We start from the raw sequence: 21,245 nt of genomic DNA on the forward strand, positions 1-21,245 counted from the left end.
ACACGGAATGTAACTTGAACACAACACATCTACAAATACGACCTGATTGAAACAAATAATGATAATCAAATCCTTGATGACAGCAACATTCAATAACACTCACAAAACAATTACTGTATATTGACAATCATGTTACGTTATTTTTAAAATGTTCCCTTTTTTTTCATAACTTCTACTTCTCCACTGCGATACGCGGTATATATATATAAAATGTATATATATACCCGATCTACAGTACATACTCGCATAGACAAGCCACACGCTGTGACGCAATTGTAGAGTCTTCGCCTCTAATGCCGACATTCGAGGTTCGATTCCCGAGAGGGGATGCACTGAGTATGTACGCGCGCTACCGATTCATTTTACCTTCGCATCTCCTTGGTTTTGGACGTATGAAAAATATTAGGTTAACACAGAATCATGTTACGTTATTTTTAAAATGTTTCCCTTTATTAGCACAAGCACAGCTGAGAAGCTTCATGCATGTACTCCATAAGCGTTAAAAATAACGCATTTAATCACACTTTCAATTCCAAGCAAACGGAACTTTTGTCAATGCATGATTTCCTGGTACATCCATTACACTGATGCACACATCACAGCTACAAAAATGTTAGAGTCGGAATAAAGCGCTTCCTACGACTGATCATTTCGACTACCCGAGAAGCCTTGATAAAAGCATGGTTTTGTGCACACTGAAAAGCAAGCAAAATTAGATGCATTACAGAAAGCGGACTTTGTGGCTCTTACTGGGGATCATTGGACTTCCGTGACCGTTAGTAATTCTAAATACATCTAATTACAAAATGTTCAATGATCACACTGTTTTAGCCTAATGTACAAAATAATTTTGGCTAATGTTACTCAGAGTTTAAAGATTAAGTTGGTCAAATTACCTTTTATGTTTCTGACTTATTTTTTTAAGAAGAAAACTGCACTTTATGTTGAAATTTTGGTTATTATTATTTAAAGACAATACTATTCTGAAAATGTACTTAAAGTACTTAAACTACCACTTTATTTTAAGTCTGCCCAATTTTAACCAGGGATGATATTTTTGTTTCTGTTTTGAATTCAAATGCAGTTTAAAGGCTTTTTTTCAGAAATTAAAACAGCTTCAGTTTACAATATTCATGTCCATGTCTATTATTTGATTCTGTCACCCACTAAAACACTTTTAAATTAAAAAAAAACATTTGCGATTTGGGGCAAATTTACGTAAGGCGATTACATACGATTAATCAAGATTAATTCTTACACAGCCTCTAATTAATTGGATTAATTTTTTTAATAGAGTCCCACCCCTAATATATATATATATATGTGGATATATATATGTAGATTTGTATATATATGTGTATATACAGTATGTATATATGTGTGTGTGTATATATACAGTATGTGTATATATATATATATATACACATATATATTTATATATATATGCATATATATGTTTATGTGTCTGTGTGTGTGTATATATATATATATATATATATTTATGCCAGCAACACTCATGACAATGACAAAACAATTACATTGTCAATCATGTTACGTTATTATTAAAATGTTTCCTTTTCTTTTTACTTCTCCGCTGCCAATCGCAGGTATTTTGCTATATATATATATATACAGATATATATAAATATATATATATAAATAGATAGATATGACAACAACACCCATATCAATGACAAAACAATTACATTAACAATCATCTTACGTTATTTTTAAAATGTTTGCTTTTCTTTTCATAACTTCTTTAACACACTACTTCTCCGCTGCGAGCGCAGGTATTCTGCTAGTGTATATATATATATATATATATACATGCAGTATATATACACACACACATATAAACATATATATACATATCCATACATATATACAGATATATATACACACAACATTACTTGGCAACAGGGAAAGTGGGGCAAGTTGCACTGGTGCATTTGTGTCTCCCATAAAAGTAGCTTCACTTGAAATCACTTTGTGATTTTGCACGGGTAAAAACGTCTGCTGAAGTGTCAGATTCTTCTTTAACTCTTCTGCTTTCTGTATCTTGTGCATTGCATTCAGGTCTTTCAGGTTATCTTGATATTTTGTCTCTAGTGCCGTCTTAGATTAAATTCTGTAATTACAGCCACATTAGCTCCACAAATGAGACACACGGGTTTACCGGCAATGTCAGTAAACATATACTCAGCCTCCCATCGGTTTTTAAAGGCTCTATGTTCAGAATCACCTTTTCTCTTCTGCATCGTGTGGGCTAGCTTCGCAATAACTTGCAGCATCATAAGCTAGACTTGATTAACGCGGTAAGTGATCGGCAAGGCAGCTGAAGCGCTGCATTATGGGATCTGTAGTTTATTATGTTACCAGTGCTTCATCTCCCCGGGCCATTAATAACAATAATACAGTATATAAAATGATCTCGCTGGCCGGATTTAATTACACGCCGGGCCGGATGTGGCCCGTGGGCCATGAGTTTGACACATATGGACTAAATAAAACTTGAAAAGATATAATTTTTCGAATGTGACCGCGCAATTCAGATCGAGTTGACGCACACTACAGTACATCGAGCCCGCGTGCTATTGTGGTTTTGCCTGCATGCCTCAATAAGTTACCCTCCCCTCGCTCTTACTTTTTTACCGTTCATCTAATGAATACACTGAGTATGGCTTTACCAAAACAATCATTGATCGCGAATAAAGTATCCATTATTTATAAAGCTTCAATTGGTGATCTGTCTTTCTGCGTTAACCGCATATTTTTCATACGTCTCAAACCAAGGGGATGCGGTTAAAATGAATAAAAATGCGTGCGCACATACTCAGTGCATCCCCTCTCGGGAATCGAACCTCGGCGCTAGAGGCAAAGCCTCTACTATTGCGCTACAGCATGTGGTTTATCTATTTGAGCGTAGCAGTGTAATTCGGTTTTTGTTCAGCACTCTTTGGAACTGTTGCTTTTTGTCTGCGCACTGCGTCAGTTCACGTGAGCTGCTGAATATGGTTTTATATGTCACTCGCTCGCTTCTAATTGTTTCGCTGCCTTCTTAATTATATAATGCATGTTTTCTTAAGCGCTTTTTGGAGCTCTTCCTGGTTTTCTACATACTGCGTAATTACGTGGGAGGCGTGATGATGTAACACGAAACTCCGTCCCCCCACGGCTTTTGAGCTCAACTTCATTACAGTAAATGGAGAAAAATAGCTTCTAGTTATGACCATTATGAGTAGAATTTCGAAATGAAACCTGCCCAACTTTTGTAAGGAAGCTGTAAGGAATGAGCCTGCCAAATTTCAGCCTTCTACCTATACGGCAAGTTGGAGAATTAGTGATGAGTCAGTGAGTCAGTCAGTCAGTGAGTCAGTCAGTCAGTCAGTGAGGGCTTTGCCTATTATTAGTATAGATTTATTATTATTTATTTTGTTACGGGCATGTTTAGTTTGTGTTTGTTTTTAAAAGTAGCAGCCATATTGTTTATAACTTTGACATAAACAATAAGTACTATAACATCATGCAAATATTTAAAAAGACGGCAGTGCTATTATGAAAATATCCATTTTCTTAATCCCTATGCATTTTTTTTATTGAAGCAGAAATTAAAGGGTGCTTCCAAGAAGATCTTAGTGTTTGCTTCAATTGCCATTCTTCTTTTGAATTTGTTTCTCACTTTGTATATTGGGTTTAGAAGATCAGTTTTTCTTTTTTTACTCAAGATATTTTCACACCATCCCAGTTCACAATTATGCCCTTGGCTATACCTTTATTGTTCTGCATCTTTTTTCCTGACATTGCATAAAGACAAAAAAAATACAGCATGGGCATAGAAAAATATATGCTTTATTTCTATTACAGTATATTAAAAGAACAAAGTTCAAATTTGTTAACATTAACAAAGAAAACACAGAACATAAAGTAAATCTCCCCAGCAACACCACCAACATATACAAAACTAAAAAAATACGTACAACATTTAAGCTAGGTGAAAAATGGTATTTCACAGAAAACATAAAAATATTGTAAAATATCTAAGTCGGCACAGAAACAGGAGTGATAATTGGAATCAGTTATTTGTGAAATGAGGATAAGTTTTCCAAGTTAGTGTAATGGAAAGATATGAAGGGTGAATCAGTCAAGTGTAATCCAATGTGATGTTGCCGAGTTGAAGCCTGTGCACATGTCTGGCTGCTTACTGGGTGCAAAAACAGGAAAAAAGTTATAATTGTATAATTTAATTGGGAAGCAGCTTGTGTGTGCACACTTCTCCCTACATTTGACTAACTTGTTTTGGGGATCTGTTTTGCTGTTAGGACTGGCTGTCAGACGAGTAAAAGAAAATATATAGAACATGAAAGGTGAATAAACCTCACTCAAAGTAAATGTGAAACACTTAACTAATTTGTAATTGAAATTGCACAGAAAGCTTCCCTATTTTAAGAAAGAAGAGTTTACAAATTCATACAAGCTTTTAAATGAGAGATTTTGAAATTTAAAAAATGAAAAATGTATTTTCTTCATAAATTTCCTTCAATAATAAGTGTTCCAAATTTCAACTAATTTGGTCAACTGGAAGCTTAGTTGTTTCAAGCAGACAAACTGATAGACAGGCTGATGGACCAACATGGCAACTGAAGTAGGTGTTTTCACATTATATGTGAATGCACTTAAAAATTTTAATTAAGCACTTTTGCTAGAGATAAATTATAGTTTCTCAAGCATCCTTTCCTAACCAAGCTGTTTTAATTCTTCTAAATGGACCCAGTGGCACAAGTGCCTTTTACAATGGCATCATATTCAAAGTTGTTTCCTGCTTTTTGAAAGAAGTGATTAGAATAGATTCTGCTCTTTTACCATGTACTGTAATGGAAAGCACAGGGCTTAGAATATACATGGATGAGTGAGCAGACAGTGTCTGAAAGTAGTAAACAGCAGCTGTACATAAACTTTTAATGGCTTAACATTCATTATAGTGGTAGTGCAGCTGTTTTACAGTAAGGAGATCATGGGTTCATGTCTCAGGTCTTCCCAGCATGGAGAGTACTTTGGGTAGTGAAAAAAGCACTATATAAATGTAATGAATTATTATTATTATTATATTATTGACAGTATTGAGAACTAATTTGTATTTAGTGGAAAGTCCTTAGTTAATTACAATATTAATGCACCATGTTGCATGTGTAGACGTCCTTATATAGAAATTATACTACACAGGGTTTTACTTAATGTCTAGAAATTCCTAACCTATTTATTGTTAATAATTTTCTGATGTAGCTGAGCTATTGTCTCTCTGCCCCTCTGCTATCAAAATTAACTACAAATAATGCATATCCTTATTATATTCTTATAATATTATTATATCATTATCTTAATTGTAAAACTAGCCTATAGGTAAAATACCATATGGTGGTGTCATGGGTCAGCAATACAGTACATGCTTGTGCCTTATGGATCCTGGGCTCAAATTCTGCATCTGGTTGATGTCTGTCTGTATTTTACACATTCTTCCTGTGTTCAGGTCAGTTTTTTCCTCCAGGTACTCTTTCATTTCTCACACATTCTAAAGAGACTTATGACATGTGGGTGTGTACATGAGTGGGTCTGCAATGGATATAGCCTCATCCATAGTTGAACTAACCTTGTGCTCAGTTCTGGCAATATCGGTTTCTGCAACCATAACTCTGATCTGAATGGAAAGGCTTAACAATGTATTGCTATGTTAAAATATGTTTATTATGTAATAATCACCATTGATTAAAAAAAAAAGCTTAGCAGACCAATTTTCTGTGTGCTATTTGATTTTTGCAATTTAAAATTTATTTACATTTAGGCCTCTAAATAATATAACATTTGCTTATTTAGCTGACACCTTTATCCAAACCGACTTAAACCATTGATGATACAATTAGTTGCATTTCTATTTTGGTTTTCCAATTGGAGCACAGGCAGGTCATGTGAATTGCTCATGGTTATACCATGTCACTAGCAGGATTTAAACAACAACCTCAGGACTTAACATCCAAAACCTTAACCACTACACCACACTGCCAATCTAAATATATATGGCTGTGATAATGAAAAACATGTTGTCAAACAATAACTAAACAAATCTTTAATCAAGATAAAGAACAACCAACTATAAATTATTGACACAAATGAAAAACAACATACAGGTGGAATGATGTGTTGTGTTGTAAATCTGCTGCAAAGTTAGTTTGAAATCAATGCCTTTAAAATGACTTCTTTTCAACGTGATACTAATAATAAATTTACTTTGTGTTCCAAGTACAGTGGCACCTCGGGTCACAAATGTTTCGGACCACGTATAAATCAGGTTACGACCAAAAAGTTTGCCAAACTTTTGCATCTGTTCACGACCACACACTTGGGTGACAAACAAGCCAGTTTCCCTTCCGGTTCGTATACGCCGATGATTTCCGCACATGTTCAGTCTCTCCCAGTGCAGCGAATGAGCAAGAGAGAGAGAGAGAGCAAGTGCGAGAAGGCAGTTAAAGAATGCACCGGGCTTGTTTTTAAAGAGACTTCAAGGTTAGTTGTCTCTGTTCAAGGTTTTCTCAGTGTTATTCAATGTTTTTACATTTAGTTTACTATTACACTGTGCATTCTATGGTATAATTAACTATTTTTGTGTTTAAAAATCTTAAAAAAAAAATATATTTGAATACAGCTTGTACAGTCTGGAACGGATTCATTGTTATTACATACAATTCTATTGGGGGAATTACTTCAGGCCCGACCAAATCGGATTGCGACCAGAGTTTTGGAACGAATTACAGTCGTGACCCGAGGTTCCACTGTACTTTTAATAGTTTTATTTTGCTGCTGAGTTCATCCAGATTGCCCTTTGGTTTAGCATGAATGTTTCAACATTTTTATAATGTACAGAACTCAAACTGCAATAAAGGTTATACTATGCAATTAGATTTTAGCACAATGTACAGTGTGTATTCTTCATCACTTTAATCTTGACTGCTTACTCTTTTTGGTAACTGCTGCAGGATGATGCTGACGTGGAGTGGAAATTTGCCAGAGCTAAGTTGTGGTTTTCTTATTTTGAGGAGGGTCGGACGCTGCCAGTGCCCTTTAATCTTGTTCCAAGTCCCAAATCCATCATCTCTTTACTTATACGAATAAAACATTTTGTAGTGGTGCTGGTCCGATGCCATAAAGATGATAAGAAGGTGGATGCTGAATTAAATGAGGTAAGAAATTTATATTTTAGATCTTTAAAAGAGTAAATATAATTTTACAAGTACGGTAGGGACATTACATTTGGTGCACATGATTTTTTGTTTTTGTCTAAAGTCAACCGAAAGGCACAGTGCATTTTCTTCAGAGTCATGGATTTGCTGGTTTTTGCTGTTAATCTTTCAAAAAATGGTTTTGTTTTAATACCATGTTTTATCTCATTTATTCTGTTTTTAAATCAGTTTTCCCACTTTGTTGAACATCCATTGTTTCCTAATAAATGAGCAATTTTCATTTTTACTATCTTTTATGGAACACACCAACTAGAAAAATTTTATGTGAATATTTTAGATTACAAAATTGAAAACCTCAGTTATTAATAGTCCCATAACAAGTTTTAGATTATTTACTTATTTTCCATTTGACTCATTCTGAATATCCAACAGCTCCACACGTGGTCTTTGCATACTGTAGGGACTATGTAGCTGAGATTCCGCCTGCGTCAACAATTTTATTTATTCTGGTAACATTAAGGTGTCATGCAGCTTGTGATCACAGAATATACAGTCACAAACACACTCAAACCAGAACATTTGGACACTATGGCTTTGCTTAAATATATTGTTCATCAGCAGCAGATTAATCATTAAGGCCTTCTGCATCTCATTCTTAAAATTTACCAAAGTGATAATACAGTTAGGAGTCTTCAGAGATTTTAGAAGAGGAAAATTAAACATATTCAGACAGTAAAAGAAAGTCAGCAAGAAGGTGTGGTTAGCATCCTTGTAACTTCTAGTTGTCTCTTAATCCCTGAAATTGAGAAACAAAAATTTAATTCAAGCATTTTATAGGCTGATTTGTATGTCCCATCACCTGGCATATAATTGTATATTTGCATGTCCCATCACCTGGCAGAGGTTATCTATAATGCAATTCATTATCAGTTAGGGAGGGTACTTCTCTGGCATGCCCTAGTGTATGTCAGTGCTACCTTTACAACTTAAAGTGTCAAAAAAATACTATCTTAAAATGATCTCTAAGCTTGTCTGTCAGTCAGTGCAGGAATTTATGAAATGGAGTTATATACTTATACGTAGTAGTTTTAGTTATTACACTCCCTACCATGTTTTGAATTAACATATCCTTACACTATTAAAATATTACAGGAAACAATCTTGCCTGACATAAATGAATGGACTTGGTTTTCTATACCCTGCTTTTTAATAAAGCACCTTCAAAGGAAAAAAAATAGAAATGTTGAAACAGTGCTTACACTGAGTCCTCAATAGCTGTCATTCTGTCTTTCAGTATGCCAATTGTTGTATAAAACACAGTTAAAAAAATGAATATCATACAGTAAGTAAAAATTAGCAGTAATACGATTAAGTTGACCCTTATACCAATGTTGTTTATATACAGTGTTAGCTTTAAAGGTAACTTTAAATTTTAAACAATTACTTGATATATTTTTCTTTCATTGTTCTAGCTTTTACTTCTATGAATAATGTCTGTGCCACAATTTAAGTTTTCCAATGGTGATCTATCCTCCCCCACCAAGTCATTATATCACCAATGATATGTGGTTTTCCTTACTCTAAATGAAATTCTGTTGTGTTATTCTCTGAAAAAGTACACAATTCAAAATAATTAATATGAATAAAATTGGTTGATCTATTATTGAAATGAAGAGTTGGAAAGTATATTATATATTTTTTGTCTGTATAGCAGGAAAATGAGCATTGTTATAAAAATATTTGTGAAAAGTAACCAAAAGTCATTTGCATGTACTGTCTAATTTTATATGACCACATTTATTAATCTTTTTCTGAAAGCGGAGAAGGTGGCAAATCAGAGAGCTATAAGTACTGTACCAAAGTTTAATTTGACATCAAGATGCCAAATTATTATTAATAAGTATCAGCAGAAGAGTTATAATTAATATATCAAAATTAGAATATGGCAAGACACTTTATAGAAAAGTGGTCTTGCAAAATGGTTTAATGAAAATTGCCCAACTATAATAACATCTTTTATGAAAGTAAGAGATTCTGATTGCAATTTGTAATCTAGTGAATATTTTATCCTTGGTTGTGAAGAAATATTCTGCCACTGATTAGAAACAAAGAAAAGTTAAAATGTAAAATACTTAAACTATAATTTTATTTCAGCTTGGCCAAGACAACCAATCAAATAGCAGAACACCAACAATGTCCTCACGATACCAGGTAATACTGCATTAAATTAATTATTAAGTAGTTTATTTCATGGTTTTCAAATTAAGAAAAAAATGTGTGATGTATGATTTTTACCATTTAATGAAAAGAGAGAAAACCTAATAGCAGTACCTTCCCTAATATATACAGCTACCACGTATAAGTCCACCACAAAATGAAAGGGGAAAAAAGGGAAGACTTGTAAAACTGAAGTAATTGTGCAATTTTTAAATATTCATTATATACTAAGTTATGTAAAAAATTCTAGTAGCTTTTCTTTAAATGTGGCTGAATGCCAACTTTAATATTTTCTGGATTTCTGGACAGAGAAAATTCAAGCTAAAGTCGAACCTTTTTTAGATTAAGCTTAATATTCCATTCACAACAGCAATTTAAAATTATCCAGCACAATGGATTAACTGACCACAGTATTGTATAAGATGGGCTGGGAGAAAAATTTCTATAACTGATGATTTGATGTACAGTATGGCTGAGTTACTCCATGAGTCAAAATACAATAAAGTAGGATTGAAAATAGATACACAGAAGTATGTTAATAATGAAATTTATTTTACCAATCAAACTGACATACATGTTTTTGTGAAATATAAGTAAAACTGGAGTACATGGAGAAAACCCTATGTATATAAAGAAGGCTTCTGCAGAATCCATACCAAACAGTTGCCTACCATAGTCAGCTGGAGCTGAGAGGCAGTAGAACTAACCACTGTATCAACGTACACTATATACATTATACATCTGTCTACATCTGTCCATACATCTCAGTCTCTTTCTGTGAAACAAAAGGTATCATAGAATTAAAGTCTGAACACAAGAACAGTATCGACAAATTAGCCAACCAGAACTAAAAAACAATAAAGAAGAGACTTTTAAGACTGCTGGCCTATAGCTGCTTGGATCTGCTCTGTCACCCTTTTTATATAATTGGGTGATGTTTGCAATTTTCTAGTCCTTCGGAATCTTTCCAGTGCGCAGTGACTTCCTAAAAATATGTGTTAAGGGTTTACATATGTACTCACTAGCCTCCTTAAGAACATGAAGATAAATATTATCTAGTCCTGGTGAGTTGTTTGATTTCATTTTATTTAATCTGAGCAGCACTTCTCCCTCTACAATTTCCAAATCCCTCAGCACCTCCTTAGTAGTCACGTTTACCTCTGGGAGGTTATCCACTTGCTCACTTGTGAGGACCTCAGAAAAATGTGTAAGTTTAGGGCAACTGCTATTGTCTGTATCTTTTAATTCCCCTTTACTATCCATGACGCACTTCACTTCCTCCTTGACTGTTCGTTCTTTTACTACTAAAATACTGAAAGAATCTCTTAAGGTTTTCTTTTGACTTATCTGCTATATTCCTCACCCAACTATCTTTAAGCCTCCCTGATATCATTCTTAATGGTTATGTAATATTATCATGCAGCATATTTTTCTTTGGCTCTCACCAAAAACTGTGGCATCCTCATTCCAGTAAAATGCAATCTTCAAATTTCAGATTTGAATGCAGGCGGTGATTATATACCGTAATTCTGTTTTTTGCAAGCTGAGATTGGTAATCATAAATAATTGTTCATTGCATATCTTGTTGCACATTTTCGCATCATTTCATAAGATATATTAATTCTATATGTTAATATTCCATCCTTATGTGACATATTGATAGTACACAATCGTGTCTTCGTAGCAGGTTTTCATTTTTGAGTGCGCAATAAATTTGCACATGAACATCTTTCTAAAACTATCGGCAGCTATCAAAGGCATGCTTAAAAATTCTCTCCTGATCCTGAATGAATGCTAGGGAGACTGAACCATGTTAACCTGTTTCTGTGTTTTAATTTTCACTCAGGTAGATTTTTCATGATCTTAGCCAAAACCTAACTGTTTTGAGCTGTTATTCAGGTTTAACTATGGAGAAATGTACACTCCCTCTCTTTAAATTGTGCCCTTTGTGCCTATGGCAAGTGAGCTCTTTCCCTAACATTCTTCGTAATTGTACACTCAAAGAGCCTCTGGGTATGATTTGGCTTTAAACACCTTCAGAGGGTGAACTCCAAAAAAACTCTGCAAACACTTCACATGTCAGGAATGGTTTTAATTTGGCTACAGAAACACCATGCTAAATCTCCCTTTAGTAGCCTACGGTGTCACTGCACTCCTGAGCCTTCTGTTAAATTAAAAGGCCCACATCTCTAACAGACAGTCTTCCTGCTACTTGTCTCCATAAAAGGACCACTCAGTTTCTCCTCCTATAGATTATTCAAGCATGTGGTATAAGTCTTATTTAATATTTGAATTCTGTCTTTGTTTGGAATGTATTTTGTCACATTTTATGTGTTTGGAATGTATTCACATTTTAAGTTAATGAACTGCTTTTAAAAATTGGAGGTTCAGGTTTGGAGTTAGTTTAAAATAGTATTCTATACCATATTCTATAATTTATTTGGATTATCAATTTGAAGTGTTCATTTAATAGAACACTTTAAAGTACATCTATTTAAGTGTTTGGCTAATGATTGTTGTGTGTAAAAATTATTTGAATATACTTGTGTGTGTAATGCAGTTCTATTACTTACTATTATAATTGATTTTTTGCTATTTTGTTTGACTTAATACATTTTCAAACCATGGCATAAATTTTATGTAACTGTTTAATTTTCTACGGAAGCTCTGAACTGCACAATAAAAAACCTTATGGTTAACCCTTATCTCGTATTTATGTGAAAATATCTTGTATGTATGGGGTACTTTATCATATATCATATTTTATCATATATTTTTATCATATATTAAGGAAGCCAATCCATATTATAAACTTAATTGGAATAAAGGGTGTTCATTTTTCTGTTTACTGTATGTATATATATATATTTATATATATATATATATATATATATATATATATATATATATATATATATATATGGTATTTTTCCAAAAAGCTATTCTGAATCAGGAAAACTACTATAATACCTTAAAATTATACTGTATATTGTGTTGAATGTGTATTTATTCTCAGAAAATCAAGAAACGACTCATCAAACGGTATGTGCTGAAAGCACAAATTGATAAAGAAAGTGATGAAGTCAATGAAGGTGAGTAATTATTTTTGCTAAAGAATCCTGATATGCCCTTGCATAAGAACTTAGATGCAAAAATTTCTAACCAAATTTGAAATGTAGCATACTGCAAATATTCTGCAGTTCTGCATATATTTTGTTTTTCTAGGAGAAGATGCAATATTGAACAGGACTCAACATTAACAGTTGCCACTGGTCACTATTTTGAGCCAACTGGCAACCTCTTTTTGGCCCTTAGTTGAGAAGAAGGTCAATCACTTTAGTGACACACTGTTCTTTTTTGCTGTGGATCAGAAATGGACAGTTTTTTGCTCATTGTGCATTGCCTGGAAATCACTAGCTGATATTACAGACAAAGTAAAATGCAAACATGCACTACACTTAGTGGCTTTCCTTTGTACAGATGAAGCAAGTTAAAAAACCAGCGTAGCAATGGGCCTTCATGCAACCATGTGTGAGTCTGGTATGTATCTAACAAGAATTTTAAAGCCTACCTTAGCTTAGAGAGACATACATGAAGGGCTGAAAAGTCCAAGTAGATATTGCTACAGACTAGAGAAAGGGGATGTGGTGTGTCGGCATGGTCATCTGTCAATTGTTTGACTTGAGCCAATCACATATTCGATTTTTTGCTGTCAATCACTTTATCAGACAATCAGTTATATTTTGTTGTAAATTACTTTTTCTTTTTGCAAATCATCAACAGGGCTTACTTCTGAGTCATTTTCTACTTTAGCAAGAGGCTGAAAGCAGGAGACACAGAGCCATTCTGAATTTGTTACAACAAGCAAAAGCAACCCATTTTGTTGGTGCTATATCATAAGATACACCTGGGGCTGTAGTACACCAATGCCAATATCTTCTCCCATCAATTATACCAGTTTTACCACAGTCATTTAAGTTTAGCAGTTAACATAAAGATACAAAAAGTTTGGAAAAGTGTTGTTTGCTGTTGCTAAGCAACATCTAAAGAGAATTAGGACATAGTGTTGAGAAGATAATTAGACTTGTGTAAACTATAATTCAGTCAAATGAATCAAAATATTTTACTGTTGTTTTCTTTGAAGTCCAAATAAAACAGTAACCTACATTTAACAAGGCACACTAAACATATGCTATAAAGCAGTTGCAATTTGTCAGCTTTTAAAATGTGCAAGTCTTATAAATTAGTTTTACTAGTTTGATTTCTACTCATATAACATTTATGTAATATTCATAATATTCCATTGCACCCCATTCTGCCTGCAAAACAGCATCTGTTCCTTGTTTGCTAAGGTGGGTAAAATATTCTACAGGTATGCATGTCTATTCTCAATATGGCAACAGTTGTACTGAGTTTGTTGGCTGTGGATTACTATTAATATTACAGATTAGATACTTCACACACTCAAATTTATGTTCTAGGGAATGGACAAAATAAAGAAAGCTGGCAAAATGTGATGGGTTAGGGCATCCTTTGGCTCTATCTACACATTAACAACACTGAATCTGAGAAACATGACTACCATGGCTATATTTTCTTAGTATAAATAGTCTAATTCAAACTTTGTGTTTCATGTATCATTTGGTGTTTAATGAACAATATTAGTTGGTATCCTGATACAGTCATTTAATCTTTTTCTGTGCTGTTTTTGTTTTGTACCCTTTGAATATTTGAGAAGTGCTTGGATCTTAGGATAGGTGCTATATAAATGTATTACTGTTAATTTTATAGTATTGCTCAACTATCTTGTGAAGCATGAATATCCCCATGAGTGATGTTCATCTTCCCACTTGTGTTCTTCTTTGTTAATGCAGACATGTTATCTATTTTCGCACATTGACACATTATTTCTGCAGTCCTTGTGACTGCATCTGTTAGTCAGGTTATTCAACTATTTAACCTAATTTGACAGACAGACAGATAGACAAAGGAAATGAAAACTTTAGTCGTAGGATTTTTAATCGTTCTGCTTTTTAGGCACATTAAATAAATGTCTATTAAAGTAAAGAATATTAATTATAAAGAAGTTGTGATGGATGGCCCTTACCCGGCTGGGATGCTGTTGTGATGGATGGACCGGGAAAAGAGCTTGCACAGGGTATTATCTCCCCTGGAATGGCAGAGTGTAGCTCCCTGTTGTGGTCTGTGGTCACCACCAGCGGGTGCATGGATAACTGCTGATCCATTTAATGCTGGACTTCTGCAACACCCAGAAGTAATGCTGGAAGGAGATTACGGAACAGCAGGGACACTACTAGGTGCTCTATAAAAGGAGTCACCTAACTCCATTTGGGGAGACAGAGTCAGGGAGGAGGAGGAGGAGAACAAAGCTAGCCAGAGGAGGCAGAAGAAGTCAGAGAGAGAAAGAAGACAAAGTGATGCTTTATTACAGTGTCTGGTGCTTTGCTTTACTGTTCTTTGGGGCTGGAAACGAAGGGAAAAAATTTCTCACACCTCAGTACAGCCTTGTGTGTTGCTGGACTTGTGCCTATGTTTGTTCTGTTAGGTGTTTGGGGAGCTGGAGTACCCCCTGGTGGCCATAAGTTACTTTTAGATATTAAAAGAAGATATAAGTTTCTTTGTAGATCATGTTTTATTTAGACTCCATTTGAGTCCATTAGATCTTAGTATCCTTAACATCTATTGCTATCTTCAGTGTCTCCATGACTGTGTGAGACCTTATTGTCAGAAGTCAAATCATATACTTGTCTGTGATGAGCAGCAACTTCACTGTTGTTAACAACTTTGAGATCATGGATATTTCATGGTCTCTTCACACATTTAACAGAACATAAATCTCATTTCACCTCACAATCAAAAAGCATATCAAGTGCACCCTGATTTTGTATGCTCCAGTGTAACAGACTATGTGGCCTTAGCATAAAATTGATTACGTTCCTCACAAACACCTGTACTAATGGTAAATGACTGTGCTGGTCTGAACATTTAACTTTTCCCTACACTTTTAAACTATATTTTTGCTAAAAACTGCATTTATACCGAACTATTTTTGTTGAAAATGGGACCTTAGAATGATAAGGTTCTAACAAGTGATGTGCTATCGACTAATTAATGCACTTTGTATTTAGTTGTGGGAGGTGGGGTAGCTTACCTCAAATTTTGGTATTATCAGTATTGGAATAAAACATTTACATTTTTATTGTCCAAAATAATTTTAATTGTTAAGTGAACAGCATAACTTTGATCAGGACACTATTTGAAATCTTGAGTCATCATCATTGTGTCTACTGAAGTGCTTGCCATTTGTGACCATATTGTTTTAAATGGAATCTCTGGTAAAGACTTAATTGCGATAGTGTTAATCTACACATCAGTTGATTGAACCAACACTATGGAAGAGAGAGGAAGTAATGGGACTAAGAAAGAAAGACTTTATTGAAAATTTTTTGGAAAAAATTGTGCAACAATGTAAAAAATATTATTTACAATTAACAATAATAATGGTAAATGCAATGATCAGTAAATAAACTATACAAGTTGATGAATTAAAACTGCAAAATTTTCCTATTCAATATTTTATATATATATATATATATTATGTAAATACATGAAAAAATGAAATACAAAGGAATACATTGATTGTACAATGTAGTTGTTGATGACATTTGTACTAAAGCAAAAATGCAGTTGACATCCATTGATTAAAAGCTTCGTTAGATTCAACTAGAGTAGATTACACTCTATGTGTCCCCAAGGAGAAATTAATCTTTTCAGAAGCTCAAAAACACACACACATAATTGAACACTCAAACATGAAACCATATCAGACAAAAACATATGCATTACTGTTGTCATTTCAAAGCACAAATCCTGAATTTGCAGAACTTCATTTAATTCCATTTGTTTATGTAAAACTTTTTACATGTTATAATTTTATTTTTCATAGGCTAAATTAACACAGACATAAGCCAAATTATAAAATGAAAATATAAAATTGTATATTCATATTAAACTATAATAAAACATTTGGAAAGTATAATGTGAACCATAGAAGTTTTAGAATAAAAAGTGTATGCAGAGTTTGTGCATAATTGAGTAAATGCATACTGTAAATACACCCGTGATAAATTAATTTTCTGTGCTGGGTTTATTCTATTTTCCATAGTAGGTGGTGCCCATCTACAGCCCAGAGAAAATGCCAGTAACTGAAATAACATTTCACATATCACTATAATGGAGTTAATTAGCAAACATTTTTCTTGTACAGTCTACTAAAAATAGAATGAAAGTGTTCAGATTATATCCCCTCCAAGCTACCTTCAAAAGCTTAAATGTTTCAGAAACTGTCCTTTCGGTAAAGTTAACATGGTTCTAAACAGATGTGCACTGTAACCTTTACATTCTTCAACCATCTTTGATCTTAAAATTCAAATCCTGTTGAATATTGAGCTGATATTAGGTTGACTTTATTTTTTGTCTGTAATAATCACAATAAGCACCATTACATCAGTTACTGAGACACTTACATACAGTAGAAAATGTCAACAATGGGCCATTTGTCAAAAGGGTTGTAAGTTACAGATAAATCAATATATAGACATATAGGTAGATGTTTCTGAAAAACAGCCAAACATGGTTAATGAAAGTGTAGACTTGACATTATCCATGATAATTAACAATATTGTCAGGATCATGTTGGCTTAAAGATTACTCTTAGCCTCATATAACAGGAAAAAACAGAACACACATCTCTGTGGGAAATTGTAGTTCTGCAGTGCTCTCGCAAATGTTCATTGGCTTGTATTGGTGAGCATGAAGAATAAAATCAGGGATGACAAAAAAGTCAGATGAAAATATTTAAAAGATAACACTTTGAAGGGAATGTCTAGTATTTTTAATTTTGATAAGATCTTTCTTTTAAGATAAGAATGCACAAAAATGTTAAATGACTTACCAATGTAAATAGGCATAAATTATTACATCAAAAATGCTAAAAGCAAATATGAATGTTCACAACAAAATGTTTTTATATTAAATAAAACCACAGCTCAAACATAATCCTGTAATTCAAACTTATAAAAAATCACTGGGGGGTGGGATGGTACTTTGCAATTGCAAATTTCAATCATTTTCATTTCGAGGCAAGCTTACCTGCATTCTCTAAAGTGACAGACTTTTAGTTTTATCGCATGGTGCAATGGTGTTTTAATAAAGAACCTCTGTGAGTAGGCAGAATTGTGAACCACAGACTCCAAATTGTTGATAATTGAACGACTGAACATTCGATTGGTGTGCACTAGCAAAGATTTTTTGAAGTTGTACAACAAAAGTTGATGCCTTGGCAGTGTTGAGTCCTGTTGAAAAATATTTGAAAATGAAATTTACAGTGAACAAACTTTGCAGGTGCCATGGTGGTGCAGCAGTTATCGCTGCTGCCTCGCAGTTAGGAGACAGAGGTTTGCTTCCCAGGTCCTCCCTGCATGGAGTTTGCATGTTCTCCCCGTGTCTGTATGGGTTTTTCTCTGGGTGCTCCAGTTTCCTCCCACCGTCCAAAGACATGCAGGTTAGGTGCATTGGCGATTCCAAATTGTCCCTAGTGTGTGCTTGGTGGTGTGTGTGCCATATTCTGCACAAGAATAAGGGCAGACTTTTTTTTCAGACTTCTCTCCATCACTATTTCAAAAGAGGGCAATATACAATGGTAAGCATTAAATATGCACAATTATCTACTGCCACATTTTATAAAAAAAAACAATATAACCAGTGTTTGGTTTATTAATCACAACAGAAACAAAATAGCAAATACTTAAGGAAGCACAGGAAGAGCATATGTAAGCCCGATTTTAGCCCAAAAAATGCAAGAGATGGATGTTTGGATTGCATATCACAGAAATAAATGCAGTTGGAATAACATATATAAGGAATACTATGTTATACATATCCAAATGTATTTAAAATTAGGTTTTAACCAAAGATTCTTGTATAAAATAGAAAAGGTTTGACAGGCCATGTATAGAAGAGCAGGGTAAACCTCAGAGATTTTTCTGGGAGTCAAGATACTTGCACTTCTTTACAATGCAGGAATTTAGGAAAAATAATCTATCTAAACATTTCCTCGGGCTACAGTTACAATGTTACCAAAGAAAACTAGAAATCTTTGGGAAGAATGGAAAAAAATCATTCCATCTATAATTACACAAGACTGAATTGCCTCTTTTAAAAGAAAGCAAATCCTACAAAAGCTTTGACAAAAGTTCAGATCAATATAGTTATTCAGTTACAAAGCTTCCTGAGGTCTTGCTGCCACTGGGTGATGGAAAAGGCTTTGTGAGCATGTGGTGCTTCTTTCAACCGTTTAGATGTTTCATTATGTCTGAGAGGCATTTTATGAATGGAGTTTTTTTTTGTGTAGAAATCAATCTGGCACATGTCTATTGTCATTGTGGCATTTTGATACCATCATTTTGTGTGGTCATGGCCATTTGTTTATGATCGCCAGTCACATGACAAGAGTGTTGCAAAGCATATATAATCACATCCCACTTGTAGACTGTAAGATGGTTACTTATATGGCTAAGTAAAAATCTGTTTAGTTAGAAGTTTTGCAGGATTTCTATTGACTTTTGCTTTTTATTTTGGCTTTATGTTCTCTTTCATCACCTGGTGCTTGTGACAAGTAATCTTTCTCTGTCATTTTTTGTTAATGCAGAAAATATTGGGTGTGAACTGATTTTGTAGCTCTCCAGATAGGTTTTGGAATAGAGTTGATATTTGAATGATATTAAATGTGGTAGTAATTCCATATATTTTATGTGTAATTATTCTGTATCATATTTACTGTAATTTTTATATAAAATTACTAAAAAAGAAATATCATTAAGGCTTTGTTAAAGTAAGGAAGAAAGTTCTTTCATTTTCACTAAAATATCACAGGAGCTTTGAGAATGTTTACTGCATTTTATAAACTCTTTTTTCCACTCACGAACAGTTAGGAAGCTTTTCATTTTATTATTATAAAGTGTTGTTTTCAGAAGGCCGATGTAGAATGCCTAAAAAGATTTACAAATGTACTATAAACAGTAGTGAAAAAAGCACAAAACCTTGAATTTTTTATGCAGAACAGAAGGCATCCTATATCATATTTTACAGAAAATAAATTTTAAGGGTCCACAATTTGTTTGAATAAACAAAGAAAGCTGTGGCTGCACTGGCCTTTTTGCATACTACATCAAGGTGCACATGCTATTGTCCATACCTGGCATAATAAATTATGGGATAGTATGAATATTTCAGCACTTGTGCCTCAGGTTCTCAACCACTGTTATGCTTTATTCCATAACCAGGATGAGTAATTTCTGAAGGTGGCAGTGCAGCTGACAACCAGAACAGTCTACCAGCTACATTATTATTGATTGGGAATTAATTAGAAAGAATTGCCACATTTTCAATTTAGATAAATAGATAACACATATTTCTTTATGTACAGCTGTAACAGAAATATTACTAAGATAATTCTATGTTAAAGTCATGAATTTTGAGTCTGAATTTAAATCAAAAGTCCACTGGGACATAGTGTGTACTTGCAGGCGGATGCTTTTAAAATTTGAAGGCTCTAAATTTAAAGGCTTACCATAGTAATCTTATTTACTGCTGGAATTATAAAGAGGCCTACGTCTTCCAGTCACAGGTTACGGTCTTGAGTTAGGTAGTAATAATATTTCTTTGGTAATGGGGTCTTCATGTGTTTGAAGCTGAATTTTAAAATCAACTCTAAACATAACCATCTTCCTCTGGACAGAGACTGTCGCACTGTCGTTCTTTTTGCAAAATATCTTATGTTTTTATATTTTATGTTTATGGTCACCTATTCATACCTTACTGTATTTATCTGCTTTTGAATGTGCCTCATATACCAGGGCACTTTGAGATAACTGAGTTGTATTCTCCTTTGTAAAGCAAATTATTGACCTTCTGTACAGGAATGGTGCTATATAAAACTAAATTTAACATTTCTTTTTTCAGGAGAATTAAAAGAAATCAAACAAGATATTTCCAGTTTAAGGTACGAACTACTGGAAGAAAAATCCCGTAACACAGAAGATCTTGCTGAACTTATTAGACGGTTAGGGGAGAAATTATCAGTGGAGCCCAAACATCAATGACAGATGGATGTAGAGACTGGCATGTCAGATAAAAATTATTTAAGCCATATGTTCTTTGCTTACACATATAATGATCTGTTATATTCTGTTTTTTTTAAACATTTCCTCATGTATTATTTTTGTTTTTTCACCTATTTCTCAGGCAAGACACAAGCCTAAATGTGTTAAGTAATACATAAGTCTGATATCTGTGTATAAAATTTTAGTTATAATATATTGTATATATTATGTACTGTATATAATGCACACATTGCATTGTATACAAAACATATATACTGTATGTTTATATGCATATACTACTGTTTAAAAGTTTTAAATAACAGATAAGAAATTAGGTTTTTGAAAGAAATTAATAAATTGACACCTTTATTCATCAAGGTATCATTAAATTGATCAAAACGTTTTAGAAAGATATTAATATTGTTACAAATTGCTGTTAATATTTATTTTATATGTTTTATGATGTAATATTATCCAATCCCATTAACAACATATTGTCCTACCTAATCCTTAATTAATGCTCCTAAAGTGCTAATTTATTGTTGAGTCACCTGAAAACCATTGTGCTGTTTAATGTATTGTGGAAACAGCTACAAAATGTCTTTCAGTTCAA

The 21,245-nt window shown here is 33.6% G+C and overlaps 1 protein-coding gene across 1 annotated transcript in view; it reads left to right on the forward strand.

Annotated features, from left to right (window-relative positions):
• trpc6a (transient receptor potential cation channel, subfamily C, member 6a) overlaps nt 1-20,817 on the forward strand; it is a 179,311-nt gene extending 158,494 nt beyond the window's left edge. Inside the window, exons 9-12 of the mRNA XM_039744343.1 lie at nt 7,029-7,232; nt 9,387-9,443; nt 12,466-12,541; nt 20,493-20,817. Coding sequence (XP_039600277.1) covers nt 7,029-7,232; nt 9,387-9,443; nt 12,466-12,541; nt 20,493-20,632 — 477 coding nt within the window. The 3' untranslated portion in view covers nt 20,633-20,817. The remainder of the gene's footprint in view (nt 1-7,028; nt 7,233-9,386; nt 9,444-12,465; nt 12,542-20,492) is intronic.
• Nucleotides 20,818-21,245: the final 428 nt, after the last annotated feature.

The sequence above is a fragment of the Polypterus senegalus genome, chromosome 2 (genome assembly GCF_016835505.1).
Source record: "Polypterus senegalus isolate Bchr_013 chromosome 2, ASM1683550v1, whole genome shotgun sequence".
Taxonomy (NCBI): domain Eukaryota; kingdom Metazoa; phylum Chordata; class Cladistia; order Polypteriformes; family Polypteridae; genus Polypterus; species Polypterus senegalus.